Here is a 12,176-nt window from a genome sequence, read left to right on the forward strand (position 1 = left end):
GCAGTGCTCTTTCCACACCCTGGCAGCACTGATCCCTGCTTTCCCTCTTCCCATTTTCCTCATTCCCACTGCCTTCCAAACACACACACACACACACACACACACACACGGATATGGAAAATGTAGAAAGCCAGATCTAGCCTGTTACCTTGGCCTTTGACCCCTCCGTGGCCTAGTGACAGGCCCCCCTCCCCCGCTGGGTGAGGTCACTGGCAGCACTGGCAACAGAGGGGCGGCTGAGCCTTCCTAAGTCTTCGGGTTGGATCCTGCAGTGGCCGAGCAGGGCTGCGGGAGGGGGAGCGGGCCGGGGCGGCGAACAAAGTTCAGTCTCAGCCCCACACAGGGAGCACCAAACACCTCTGGCCAAACCCGCAGGTCAATGAAAGACCCAGAACATGGGGTTGGGCTGGACCAGCAAGAGCGAGGAAGGGTTTTGCGGAAAGCGATGGTGGTGGGCTTCGAGGCCCAGGCGGGTGGTGGAGCGGAAGAGTCCGGGCCCGGGGAAGGCGCGCGGGAGGGCGAAGGAGTCGGGGTTCGGGTTCGGGGCAGGCTCCGGGGCGCTCTGCTCCGAGGAGGGCCCGGCCTGGCTGCGCATCGGGAGGCGCTAGGGCCTCGCGGACGGGCGAGCCGGCGAGGGGAGGGCGCCCTCCGGGAGGGCGGGCGGGGGCAGGCGGCGGCGGGAGCGGCGCCGCGCCGAGCTGCCTCCATCCATGGCACGGAGCGGCGGCGGCGGCAGCAGGAGCCCGGCGCGATCCGCTAGGTCCCAGCCCGGCGCGGAGCGAGCAGGCGACGCGGAGGGGCCCGGCCCCCGGCGGCCCGGGAGCACCGCGCGGAGCCTCGGGCCGCGCCGCCGGGGGCCGCCAGCGCCGCGCTGACAGCCGCGCCCGCGTCCTCCCCGCCGGGGCGCTCGCCGGACATGCCCCCGGGGCGCGGCGGCGGGGACCCCGGGGCTCGCCTCCGCCCAGGGCCCCCCGCCCCGCCCTCGGACGCCCCGGGGCCCCGCTGAGCACGCCTCCCGCCCGCCCGCCCGGGTCCCTCCGGCCGCCGCGCAGACGGGCCCCGGCGCCGCGGGTCCCCGCGGGGCGATGGGCTGATGGGCGCCGCGGGACGCAGGATGCGGGGGGCGCCCGCGCGCCTGCTGCTGCCGCTGCTGCCGTGGCTGCTGTTCCTGGCGCCCGAGACCCGGGGCGCGCCCGGCTGCCCCGTCCCCATTCGCAGCTGCAAATGCTCGGGGGAGCGGCCCAAGGGGCTGAGCGGCGGCGCCCCCAACCCCGCGCGCAGGAGGGTGGTGTGCGGCGGCGGGGACCTCCCGGAGCCCCCCGAGCCCGGCCTTCTGCCGAACGGAACCGTCACCCTGTGAGTACCGCCCTCGGCCGGCGCGGCCCGAGCCCCGACGAGGGGACGGAGGGAGACCAGACGGGAGGGGCGGGAGAAGGGGGACGGGGCCGCTGCGGCCACCGCAGAGACTCGAGGGCGGGCCCGAGTCCAGGCGCCGGTAGGGAGGCTTGGAGAGGTGCGGGAGGGACGAGGGGTCCCGGGGTGCCGGGGAGGAAGGGGCCTGGGGGCGGCCGCACCGCACAGAGGCACCGCGGGCGCCCACTCACCTGCACAGGTGGAGGGAATGCGCGCTGGCGGGGCGCCCACGCCCCTGGACTCTGCAGCCTGGGCTGGGGTAAAGACTTCGGGGAGCCGAGGGGGTTGGGCCGGGGGAAGGCTCAGGCAAGACCAACGCCCGCCGACGCGTCCGTGGGCGGCCTGGAGGGGTCCCCCAGGTTCACCCCGCGGGCTTGGCTCCTCCAGTGGGGGGCGCCCCACCCGCACCCCCCCCACCTCCGTCGCCTGCCAGCCCCGGTTCCAGCCGGTCTCCACGGGGCCGGCGGGGCACTGGGGTCTTGGGAAATCTGCCCTTGGGATTGCGGCGCCCCCGGCCTGAGCGAGACCCCGGCGTCCCGGTCCCTCTCGGGCCTCTGTCCCTCCGCGCACTTCTGTGAAGTGAGCTGTGCGCCCGGGGTCCTGCACCCCGCCCTCTTCTTTGCCTTCCCTGGGGGTGACACTAGCTTTGGCTGTTAATCGATTGACTTCTCCGCTCCAAGACTGCGAAGAAAGAACCTGGCATCCCCTGTCCTTCCTCAGGCTGGCCCCCGCCCCCAGCCTTCCCTCGGCCACGCGACGCCAAGCCCCCACGGTGGAGGCCAGTTAGGGACCTCCGCCCGCCGCGCGTCCTGCTCCGGCCACGTGCTCGCAGCCCCACGCGCCGTGGGGTGCAGGGTCCCAGCCGGCGGCAGCCCCTGCCCTGCCGCCCGGGACCCAACCTGCAAGCGCTTCCCCTTTCCTGTCTTCCTGCCCCCGGTGGCAACCGTTTCCCCACCGCCCCTTGCCCAGAGCTGGGGCTGGCTCCCAGTCTATCCTGATTGTGTCCAGAACAATACAGTAATGCCTCTGGTTGGGTGAGTTCAGAGGCTGCCGGCTTCCTGACAGGACACGACTGGTCAGCCTCTGACGTTGGCCGCCTGGCCTGCATTTTCCCCAGCTGGTGTGTGTGTGTGTGTGTGTCTGTGTGTGTGTGTGTGTGTGTATGTGTGCGCACGCGCGCGCGTGCATTAGGAGGTGGAGGCAATGTGTCTGCTCTCTCCCACGTCTCCCCAGCGGTTCTGGGATATGGCCATGGCCTGGGAAGGCAGCTGGGGCTGCTCATTCCTGGTCTCTTTGATTGTCCACTGGTGTTGAAGGGTCTAGACAGGCCCGGGCATTCCCCAGCCCACTCAGATCTGGAGGAGAAATATGCTTGCTGTGTGGAACGGTTGGGCCGGTGTCTGTGCGAGCCCCCCCCTGGGCAATGATAACTCAGTTCAAGAAAGGGGTGTGTATGTGTGTGTGTGTGTGTGTGTTACTCCATCTTGTGGCTGTACTCACACACAGATGTGGGACACTGTCTCTCTGTATGCCTGCTTGTTGGGATTAGGGAATCCTAACGAACTGAAGGCAGAAAAGAGGGGGAAACATTAAAAGGTGGTTTTGCAGTACATCTTAGAATGATTTGGTAACTAATGCTTTCCAGCCATAGCTAATTCCCATCGACGCCACTCCAAGGAGTGAGCGCAGCCAGCTCTTGGTGAGAATATATTGTGACAGGGTGGCAGCAAACATGACTGCTAGCTTACCTTCCCATCCCAAGCCACTCCCAGAGGAAGGCCCCCTTCATTGTCCCAGGCCACTGACCTAGCTGGCTTAAGATACCTTCCAAAGGAACATCTCTGGGCCTGGCTGGACATCACCACAGTGACCACAGGGCAGGCCCTAGAAGCCCCCAAGAGCCCGCTGGCCCGTGAGCCTGGACTGTGGCTGAATCCCAGCCACAGACATATTTCTTAGGCTCTCCCTCGGGGCTCCACCTAAACCTGATCCTGATTGCTGGGCAGGGGTTCTCTTCCCACCCCCCCACCCCCAGCTCCTCCAGCCCAGCCATCCTTACCCAGCATGCCTCTTGAGGGAAGAAGGAAGAGAAGTGCGGGAAGGGGCTTCATCCTAGTAGCAAAACAGGAGGCTCAGAGCTTGAAAACCTTCTCCACACCCTCTCAAACTCTTCCTCCTTACTCTTTTTGTTTCCACATAGATTTCCCCTTCCATCTTTTTGCCTGTCACTTGGTGCAAGCAACAGGACTCTCTTGGATAGATTTTTGCACCATGGCTTTATCTCCCTCCTCCTCCCCTATTTACCTCTACAATGGACCACCAGGTCCCAATCCCCTTCACACCTGTACCCTACTCGCTTGGGTCCTCAGGGGACCCAGGATTCCACCTATAGGAAGCCTGATAGCTGCCAGTGCTGGGACTATTCAGGCAAAGAAAAGGTGCCCTTCTGCAAGAAGCCTCCTATCTCTGGTCAGAGAAAGCTTCCAGGCAGTTCCAAGGCAATTCTGTGAATAGTCCTGAGTCCCGTTGACCTCACTGAAAACCCTTCCACCTCCACCCTACTATCTTAACTCCTGCCTTCTGTTTTTGTAGACTCTGTTCTCCCTCTCCCACCCTTTGCTTTCCCCTCTTCTAATGGATTTTCATTTGCAGTTTTCCAGGAAAGCAGAACTCTTGGCTTCCTTCCTGATCCATTTGTCCCACCCCTCAGCACAGTCCTGACACCAGTGCTCCTGTCCAGAGCAGGAGCCTTTATGGCTCACCCGTGGGGGGGAAAGGTCTCATGGGGGGTGGCTAACTTCAGGGAGAGCCTGGCTATGAGAGGGGGATGAGGACCCATGTGAACCCCCCCACCCATCCCTGGGCAGCAGCTAGTGGACCTGCCTTCTCTTTCTCAGCTCTGAGAGTGAGGGGGAGGAGGGTAGTAAGGAATTCTAGGAAAGGACAGATAACTTCAGAAGGAAATCTCCTACAAGGACCTTCAGGGACATCTGAGCAGCCCCTCAGAGGATTCCAGCCAGCGTCATAAATTCCTGGACTGGCTGCACTGAAAAGGCCCTTACAGAACAGCAAAGGCAGCCTCTGCATCTCAGTCTTACAGCTGAGCAAACTGAGGCCAGAATGGGAGGGCCTGGTGTCCTGACAGTCACAGCTCCCTGACGCCTGGGTGACTGCTTGGATTCTCTCACATTCCTCTCAGGGAAGGAATTCGCCATTCACCTGGCTGGACTTGGGACCCAATGGACACAAAAGCTGCCTTTAAAAACCCAGTTCCTTCCCAGCAGAACCAAGGCCCTTTTGACCTGGGAACATTCCAAGGCTGGGTGGGGAGGGGGCAGGCAAGGATCAGGTGACCCTGGATTCTCCCAGAATCCCTTGTCCACTTTGCCTCCCCTTTCTGGGGCAGGGTGTTGCCCACCACATCAGCGACCCACAAAGGGGAGACGGAGCATTTGCCATTCAGATGCGCCTAAGGACGGGCAGATCCTTTTGCTGGGGGCTTGGTGGTCTTTAGAGAAAGAGGGAAGGAAAGGGGAAGGGGAGGCCCCTTCGCAGCCCTGGTGCTCACTCCAGCCTCAGCAAAGTCATTCTTGAACACAGATCTCCCTCTGAAGCTCCAGCCCTGAACCGGTCCCTCCCCTCAATGCCCCTCACCCCAGCTGCCAGGATCCAGTTAGGGGAGTTCGGGGCAAAGTATGCCAGCTGCCTCGCACATAGCCCGAGGGGAGTGGAAAGATGCTGGCTGCAGGGGCGGGTCCTTGCCAGCTTCCCCACCCCCTCTCTTCCACCCTCTTTCCCCCATATGGTTCTCATAAGGTCTGGGCTCAGAGACAGCAGCCAGAGGAAGTGGCTGTGTACAGAGAGCTTTTGTGAGGGAGAGGAGGGGGAGGGGGGAGAGAGCCGAGAGAAAGAAGGAAAGAAAAGAAGCAAGAGGCTGGGGACAGAAGGTGGGAGAAAGCCTGGAGACGCCTGCACACTACCTTCCCATCCGGGTGCAGGGTGGGTCTTAGATGCAGGCACGCCCTGAGCGCTCTTGACCCCACCTGTCTGAAAGGAGGGGCCCAGAAGAAATCCACGTTCCCCTCTGACTTCCCAACTACCTGCAGGAGAGGCTAGAGGCAGCCAGCCCCTTCCCAGAGCCCTGGGGGACTCTTGCCCTGAGGTCTCCCTCAGGTGCAGGATGTCAGGGTCTGAAGTCCCATCTCAGGGCAAGCACTGGGCAGAGAACAGAGTCCTCTGGGGTTTACTGGTTGAGTCCTCACTGCGCCAAAGAGACTGGAGTGGCCACCACACTGAACTCCAAAGACAACCCCTATAATTCAACATCCAGTGGTTCCAGGACCCAGAATGGGTAATTTGGCCTGAATTTTTCAGAACATGTGCATGAACCCAGACACGCCTGATCCCCACGGAGGTCCCTTCCCACTGACTATTGTGGATCAATCACCCTTTCGTGATGGGGAGCTGGCAGTGGGCAATCCCTAGCCCTGGGGGTGAGTCTGAGAATTTCCCCCGAAGGCACACGCAAACCAGTGTAATTTGAACCTGACCATAAATTGACCCTTAAATTGGGGGTCATGTTTTTAAAGGGAGAGAGTTTCCAAGTTGAGGCCGCATGAGAATCATTGGGATGAGAACCCTTTCCTAAAGAGAAAAAGTTCCAGTCAGTCCTTGTCCTTCCTTCAGGGAGCTCTCCTCACCAAAGCCCAGAGATGGGAGGTGAGTTCCCCAGCACCACACAGCCCAGGGCAGACTCCTCACTCCCTGGTGACCCTGAAATAGAGGCCAACCCCCCCTCCACTCCTCCTCCCTGGGACCCTATGAAGAGTAGAGGAGGGGAGAGGAGGGAAGTGGCCCTGGGCTGAGGAACTAGAAGGAAAGTCCGGTAACTGCTAGGAAGGGGCTGCTCGGAGGGGCTGTTTATTTTCATTCCCCCAGCCCAGCGCTCTGTTCTATTTAGAGCTCAGACACTGACAGGACAAAGCTGCCTCCTCCCCTTCCTCCCTCCTCTGTCGGGCCCCCATCCTTCCCAAACTCCAGAACATTCCTTTGCTTTTAGGACTGGGTAATGGGGGTGGGGGGGGGAGCAGAGAAACTGTGGAGTGTAGCTAACTCGGGCAACCTCCCAGGACCCAGCTTCCCCAGCCCTGGGAGTGGGGAGAGCAAAGGGGTGTGCAAGATGGATGGGGCCAGGTGAGGGGCAGGGGAGCCAATCTGTCACAGAGGAGCAGGGAATGGGGTGGAGAGAGGCCTGAGGAGGGAGTTCCAGCCTGAACTGGAGGGGCCAGACGTCTCCCAGCTGGAAAGTGAAGGGAAAATCTGAGAGCTGCCCACCCCTTCTCACCACCCCCCGGGGGCTCTTGGCCTGCTGGGAACTGTGTGGTGAGGCCGAAACTTCAGACTTCAGGCCCCAGGAGACCTGGTATCCAAAAGGGGAAAAGCCATCAAATACCAGGAGTGGGAGTCTTCAGTCCAGATTCTTCCTTTACCGAGAAGAAACCTCCAGAGAGGGGCTGACCTGCCTGCCATCACAGCTCCCAGCCAGACCAGCCTGTACTCCAGTCCCAGTCAGCCTCTTCCCATCGTGACCAACCAGAGACCTCATCCCTGGGGACTGGGCAGGGGAGATCAGTGATCTGCTTCCTCCAGTGGACACGTGAGCCAGGGAAGGGGGTAGAGAAGCTAACAAACACTTATGGACTCAGGTGGTCTCTGTACAAAATCACTGCACAGAGTACTGGAAGTCAGATGGACTCAGAGCAAGTGGCCTCTAAAGCATCCCTCCTGGTGTTTCTCTCCCTCTATGGCACTCGCACAGCTTCAGGACTACACCACCCCAAGGGCACAGTCTCAGGAGGGCTGTACCCTGGAGCCAGGTGAGCTCAGAGGGGGAGAGATGCTGTCTCCAAGCCGTCAGGACCCAGCTCTGCCCAGACACACGGGGAGGTGGGGGCAGGGAGTGGAGGCAGGAGGAAACTGCAGAAAAGCAGAGTTCAGCATGAACCTTGACCACCCCAACCTTCCCTGGAGCTCTGCCCCCCCAGATACCGGGCCATCAGTTGGGCCAGTGTCTGTTCTGTGTCCAGCCCGTGCCGGTGCCAGGAGGTGAGAGCCCTGGTGTCTGACCTCAGGGCCGGACAGTCTCCTCACGGAGACTGGATGCAGGTGCACAAAGCAGGACAGGGTCAGGGCCCCAGGGCTCGCTCGGAAACCTTCTAGGGTAGAAGGACTAAGGGACTAATTTATACTTGGGGTATAGAAGACTGATAACAAGTTGATCCTTTCAGCTTTATTTGTATTTGAAAAGAAATCACTCTCTCGGGATCCCTGGGTGGCGCAGCGGTTTGGCACCTGCCTTTGGCCCAGGGCGCGATCCTGGAGACCCGGGATCGAGTCCCACGTCGGGCTCCTGGTGCATGGAGCCTGCTTCTCCCTCTGCCTGTGTCTCTGCCTCTCTCTCTCTCTCTCTCTGTGACTATCATAAATAAATAAAAATTAAAAAAAAAAAAAAAGAAATCACTGTCTCCGCCCAAAATCGTGTCTGCCCCTGGGCTGAGAGTTTAGGCCATGTTTGGAGAAGCACTTAAGGTGAATTGGGAGTGACTTCCCAGCTTCCTCGAATCCAGTGGACACACACACACAAACATTCCGCTCTGACACATGTCCCTCCGCCTTCCATGAATGGAGGATCGTAGACCTCGTAGACCTCACATCTCATCGATGTTTGTAGTACTATTGTGTTACACAGGGCTGAGCACACAATAGGCATGAGAGTAGACTTGAAGATTGAATGAGTCCCTGGGGTGAATGATTACAGCAGGCTTGATTCTGTGTGCTCAGGCTAGGGTGCCAGGGCCCCAGATCCCCAGCCAGGCCCACTGACCACCCAGCTACCACAAAGCCCCCTAGCGCCTTTTCTCAGGCTGCAGATTCCCTCGGGTTGTCCTCCTTGTTTCAGCCCCAATTTCTTGGTCCTGCCTGCACACCACCAAGATGCGGTGCCCTTGTAAAGAGGGCAGGTTGGAGAAAAGAAAACAAGAAGGCCCCATGCATAGGAGCATTCCTATGCAAGACAGACTATTTTCTTACTTTTTTTTTTTAAGATTTTATTTATGTATTCATGAGAGACACAGAGAGAGAGAGAGAGAGAGAGAGAGAGGCAGAGACACAGGCAGAGGGAGAAGCAGGCTCCACGCAGGGAGCCAGACGTGGGACTCGATCCTGGGACCCCAGGATCACGCCCTGGGCTGAAGGCGGTGCTAAACCGTTGATCCACCGGGGCTGCCCTACAGACTATTTTCTTTCCTGACCTTGACCTCAGGCCCTGCCTGGACAGGTCAGCCTCAAGGCTGAGGTCTGAGGCCATATCTAGACACAAACCCCAACAGCCTGGGGAAGGAAGGTCCTACTTGGGTCTCCTTTTAAGCAGGTGTCCGGTGCCATGTAGACAGGCTCCCAGCCAAGGGAAGGGATGGCAGGGAGGTTCCAGAGTGTAGTCTGTCCTCTCCACCAGTTAAGTCCCCTGCAATCAGGATAAATGGACAGAAGGGCAGACTGTGGAGGGAAGGGAAGCCACAGGACGGCAGCCTTCAGCCTGAGGATTTGTGTCAAGGCAGGGCCTGTAGACCGGAGGCAGTTTCACTTTTGGAGACCCTCTTGTTATATCAAGTGCACTGGAATGCACCCACATCCTTCATGAAACATAACAATCATGGCTAATCGACGTATTATGACACTCGGTTGTTATTTAGTGAAGTGTTTGTTAATTTCAATTTTATAGCATTTCATTTCAGAGGCAGCGATTATTTTTTTAGGTTGCAGACACCGTTGTGAGCCCAGGAATGCTCAGAGGCCTTGGGCACTATGGCTGCAGGAGGCACTGGGAGTCCTGTTGCACTGGATGGTTCAGAGTGGCTGTGGGCCTGGGACCCCCTCACTGATGGTCTCCCTAAGACACCGCCAAGGTGCCAGCAACAGATGCTGGAGACAGGTCTTTCTGAGCCCAGACATGTCTGTCTGAATTCCAGGCTCAGACTCCCTGGAGAACGTACATTCCCAAGTGCCCAGACATGTGGTCCTTGTACCTGAGTGTGTTACAGTGGGGTAGGGGGGTGCTGACATGTATGACTCTTCTAGCACATGAGAGAACAATTTGGTTCAGGCACGTATTGGCCCCATGTCCCACGGAGTGGTGGCCACATGACCCCTGCAGGGTCATCTCTGATGTGGGGCTGGGATCTGGTGAGTTCCTGTGGCTGCCCAAAGGCCACAGGGCCTCTCTGTAGACGCCAGCCACTCGCTCCCTTGGCTTCCAGCCTCATTAGTGGTAACTCTGCTTGCTTCTCTTCCCTAAAATAGGACCCTAGCTTGGGAGAGAGTTCTGGAATGGACTCAGTGTGCCCCTTCTCCTTGGCCAGATTTCAGACTCTAGGATAAGAGAACAGGGGACTCCAGGGACCAGCCCCCCTTCCTGTGAAAATTTGATGATGTTGGAGTGGTAGACTGGCGGGGGGGGGGGGGGGGGGGGCTGGAGATGCAGGGTTGGGTGAGCCAGAGGTCTGTGAGGCGGGGCCAGTGTGGTTGGGAAGGAAATCCACCTGGAAGCCTCCCTGTGCTGTTGAGGGGCGAGGGGTTGGTACAGGCTGAGGAAGTAGCTGTCCCATAGGGGTGGCAGGGCAGTTAAGATGAGGCCAAGCTGGCACTGTGTCTACGAAGCTGGACGGGACCGTGGGGCCAGGGCTCCCTCCTTCCCGACTTGATTGCTGTGCCTGTTTCCATCCCATGAGACAGCCTAGTGCAGTGGGAACATTTTTCTTCCCAATCGTCTAGGCTGTGTATGTCTCTTACCAGTAGCTGCCAGCTTCCTACCTGCTCCCAACAACGCCAGAGCCGAGCACTTTCTATCCCAAATCACTGCCTTCCCTACCCCCTGGACGAGAACTGGACCACTGAACCGATAGGCACAGTTGAAGCCATTCTCTGGACAGCCTAGGTCTAAAGCAAAATTTCCTCAGCTCCATCTAGCTTGTAAAGGCCAAAAGATCCAATTCTGGGTGTTTGGGGACTTGGATCACACAGATAATCTGCCTGAAGTTTGTCCAAGAACTGTCAATGTGGCAAGAAGGGGACCCGTTGGAGGACAAAACACCGTTTGCCTGGCATGGTCCCTGCTTTTGGGAATGGCTTCTGGAGAGTGGGGAATCGGGGACATGTTTTCTGCCACAGAAAAGTATCTCATTGCAAGACTTTCTGGGCTGGTCCAGCTGGAACCGTGGGCTGTAGCTGACCCCTCACTCCTCCGCTGCCTCAGAGGGAGAGGGACCTGCCAGACAGAGGGGATAGGACACCAAGAGATGAGTTGTTCCTTGTTCTGGGCCACAGGCTCATCTCCACCTGCATCAGAGGCTGGTCCCCAATCCTTTGCTCCCACACCACACACACACACACACACACACACACACACCCTGGTTGCCTCCTATCTCACAAGCACCCCAGACTTCCTCCTGGGGAGGTGCAAACCACAAGGAAACTAGGTAAGGTTTAAGCCACTAGCCATATGCAGCTCCTGAACACCTGCAAGGTGGCCGGTTTGAATTGAGATGAGCTGGAACAGTTTAGAACACAGATTCCAAAGTTTAGTTTAAAAAAAAAAAAAAACACCTCATCAATAATTTTGCATATTGATTACATATTGAAGTGATAACTTTAATTCATTGGGTTAACTAAAATACATATTAGAATTAATTTTCCCCCCCACCCCCCCCCCCCAGTGGGGATGGGGATGCTGATGAATTAATTTTTTAACTTAGGGCAGCCCAGGTGGCTCAGCGGTTTAGCGCTGCCTTCAGCCCAGAGCCTGATCCTGGAGACCTGGGATCGAGTCCCGCATCAGGCTCTCTGCATGGAGCCTGCTTCTCCCTTTGCCTGTGTTTCTGTCTCTCTGTCTCTCTGTCTCTGTGTCTCTCATGAATAAATAAATAAAATATTTTTTTAAATGTGGCTATTAGAACATTTGAAATTACTTATGTAGCTCACGTTGTACTCTACCGACGAGCTCTGGGTTAAGAATTTGGGGTATGCAAACAGTGTCCAAGGGTTAAAGGCTGAAGAGTCTGAAGAATGTGGGGTGTACCCCAACACTCCCTCTAGACCTGTGTGGACAGGATTCTCAAATTAGGATCCCAGGTTTTAATCTCAGGGGTTGGGAATTGGAGGATTTCTTTTTAATTTTCTATTTTCACTTCAATGATCTTTAAACAAAAATCCTTTGCAGATAATTTTGAGATAATTATTTATTAGAAGGTATTTTCATAGTGTAAGATTTTCATTTGGAAAGCCAATTTTCTCACTCTAGAATCAACCCTCAGACATATTCTCAGGACATAAGATACTTTTTCCCTCCCTTTGACAGATCTCCATTCAAATAATGAGAAATAATGTTCTCTGGCTCCCCACTTTGTGGATGGAGCTGCGATAACCCTGCAGCCCAGTCCCTCTCTCCTTTCCTACCTCCTGTTCCCCTGTACCCCCAGCCTCATCAGCATCCCCATCCCCATAAACCCAGGGAGGGTCAGTCCCTCTGAAAGACCTTGGGGATTGGGGGAGGAGAAGGTTGAAATACAAGCCCTTTCTCCACCATTCTTCTAACACTTCAGGACCCCTCTCTGACATTACTAAAGGTACTTAAAGGTCCTCTCACCCTCTCTGACATTTAATGCAACCTCTGAGCCGCAAACTCTGGTGGCAAATGAAGGGGATGAAGC

The 12,176-nt window shown here is 57.6% G+C and overlaps 1 protein-coding gene across 3 annotated transcripts in view; it reads left to right on the forward strand.

The window, feature by feature from the left end:
* Positions 1-1,074: 1,074 nt before the first annotated feature.
* Positions 1,075-12,176, forward strand: part of ADGRA2 (adhesion G protein-coupled receptor A2) — a 35,417-nt gene continuing 24,315 nt past the window's right edge. The window contains exon 1 of one of the 3 annotated variants that reach the window (XM_077849146.1): positions 1,075-1,356. In XM_077849146.1, coding sequence (XP_077705272.1) covers positions 1,094-1,356 — 263 coding nt within the window. In that variant the 5' untranslated portion in view covers positions 1,075-1,093. Of the gene's footprint in view, positions 1,357-6,646; positions 7,290-12,176 lie in introns of those variants that run through there. The other 2 variants (XM_077849144.1, XM_077849145.1) reach the window with 2 other exon arrangements.

The sequence above is a fragment of the Canis aureus genome, chromosome 15 (assembly GCF_053574225.1).
Source record: "Canis aureus isolate CA01 chromosome 15, VMU_Caureus_v.1.0, whole genome shotgun sequence".
Classification (NCBI taxonomy): Eukaryota; Metazoa; Chordata; class Mammalia; order Carnivora; family Canidae; genus Canis; species Canis aureus.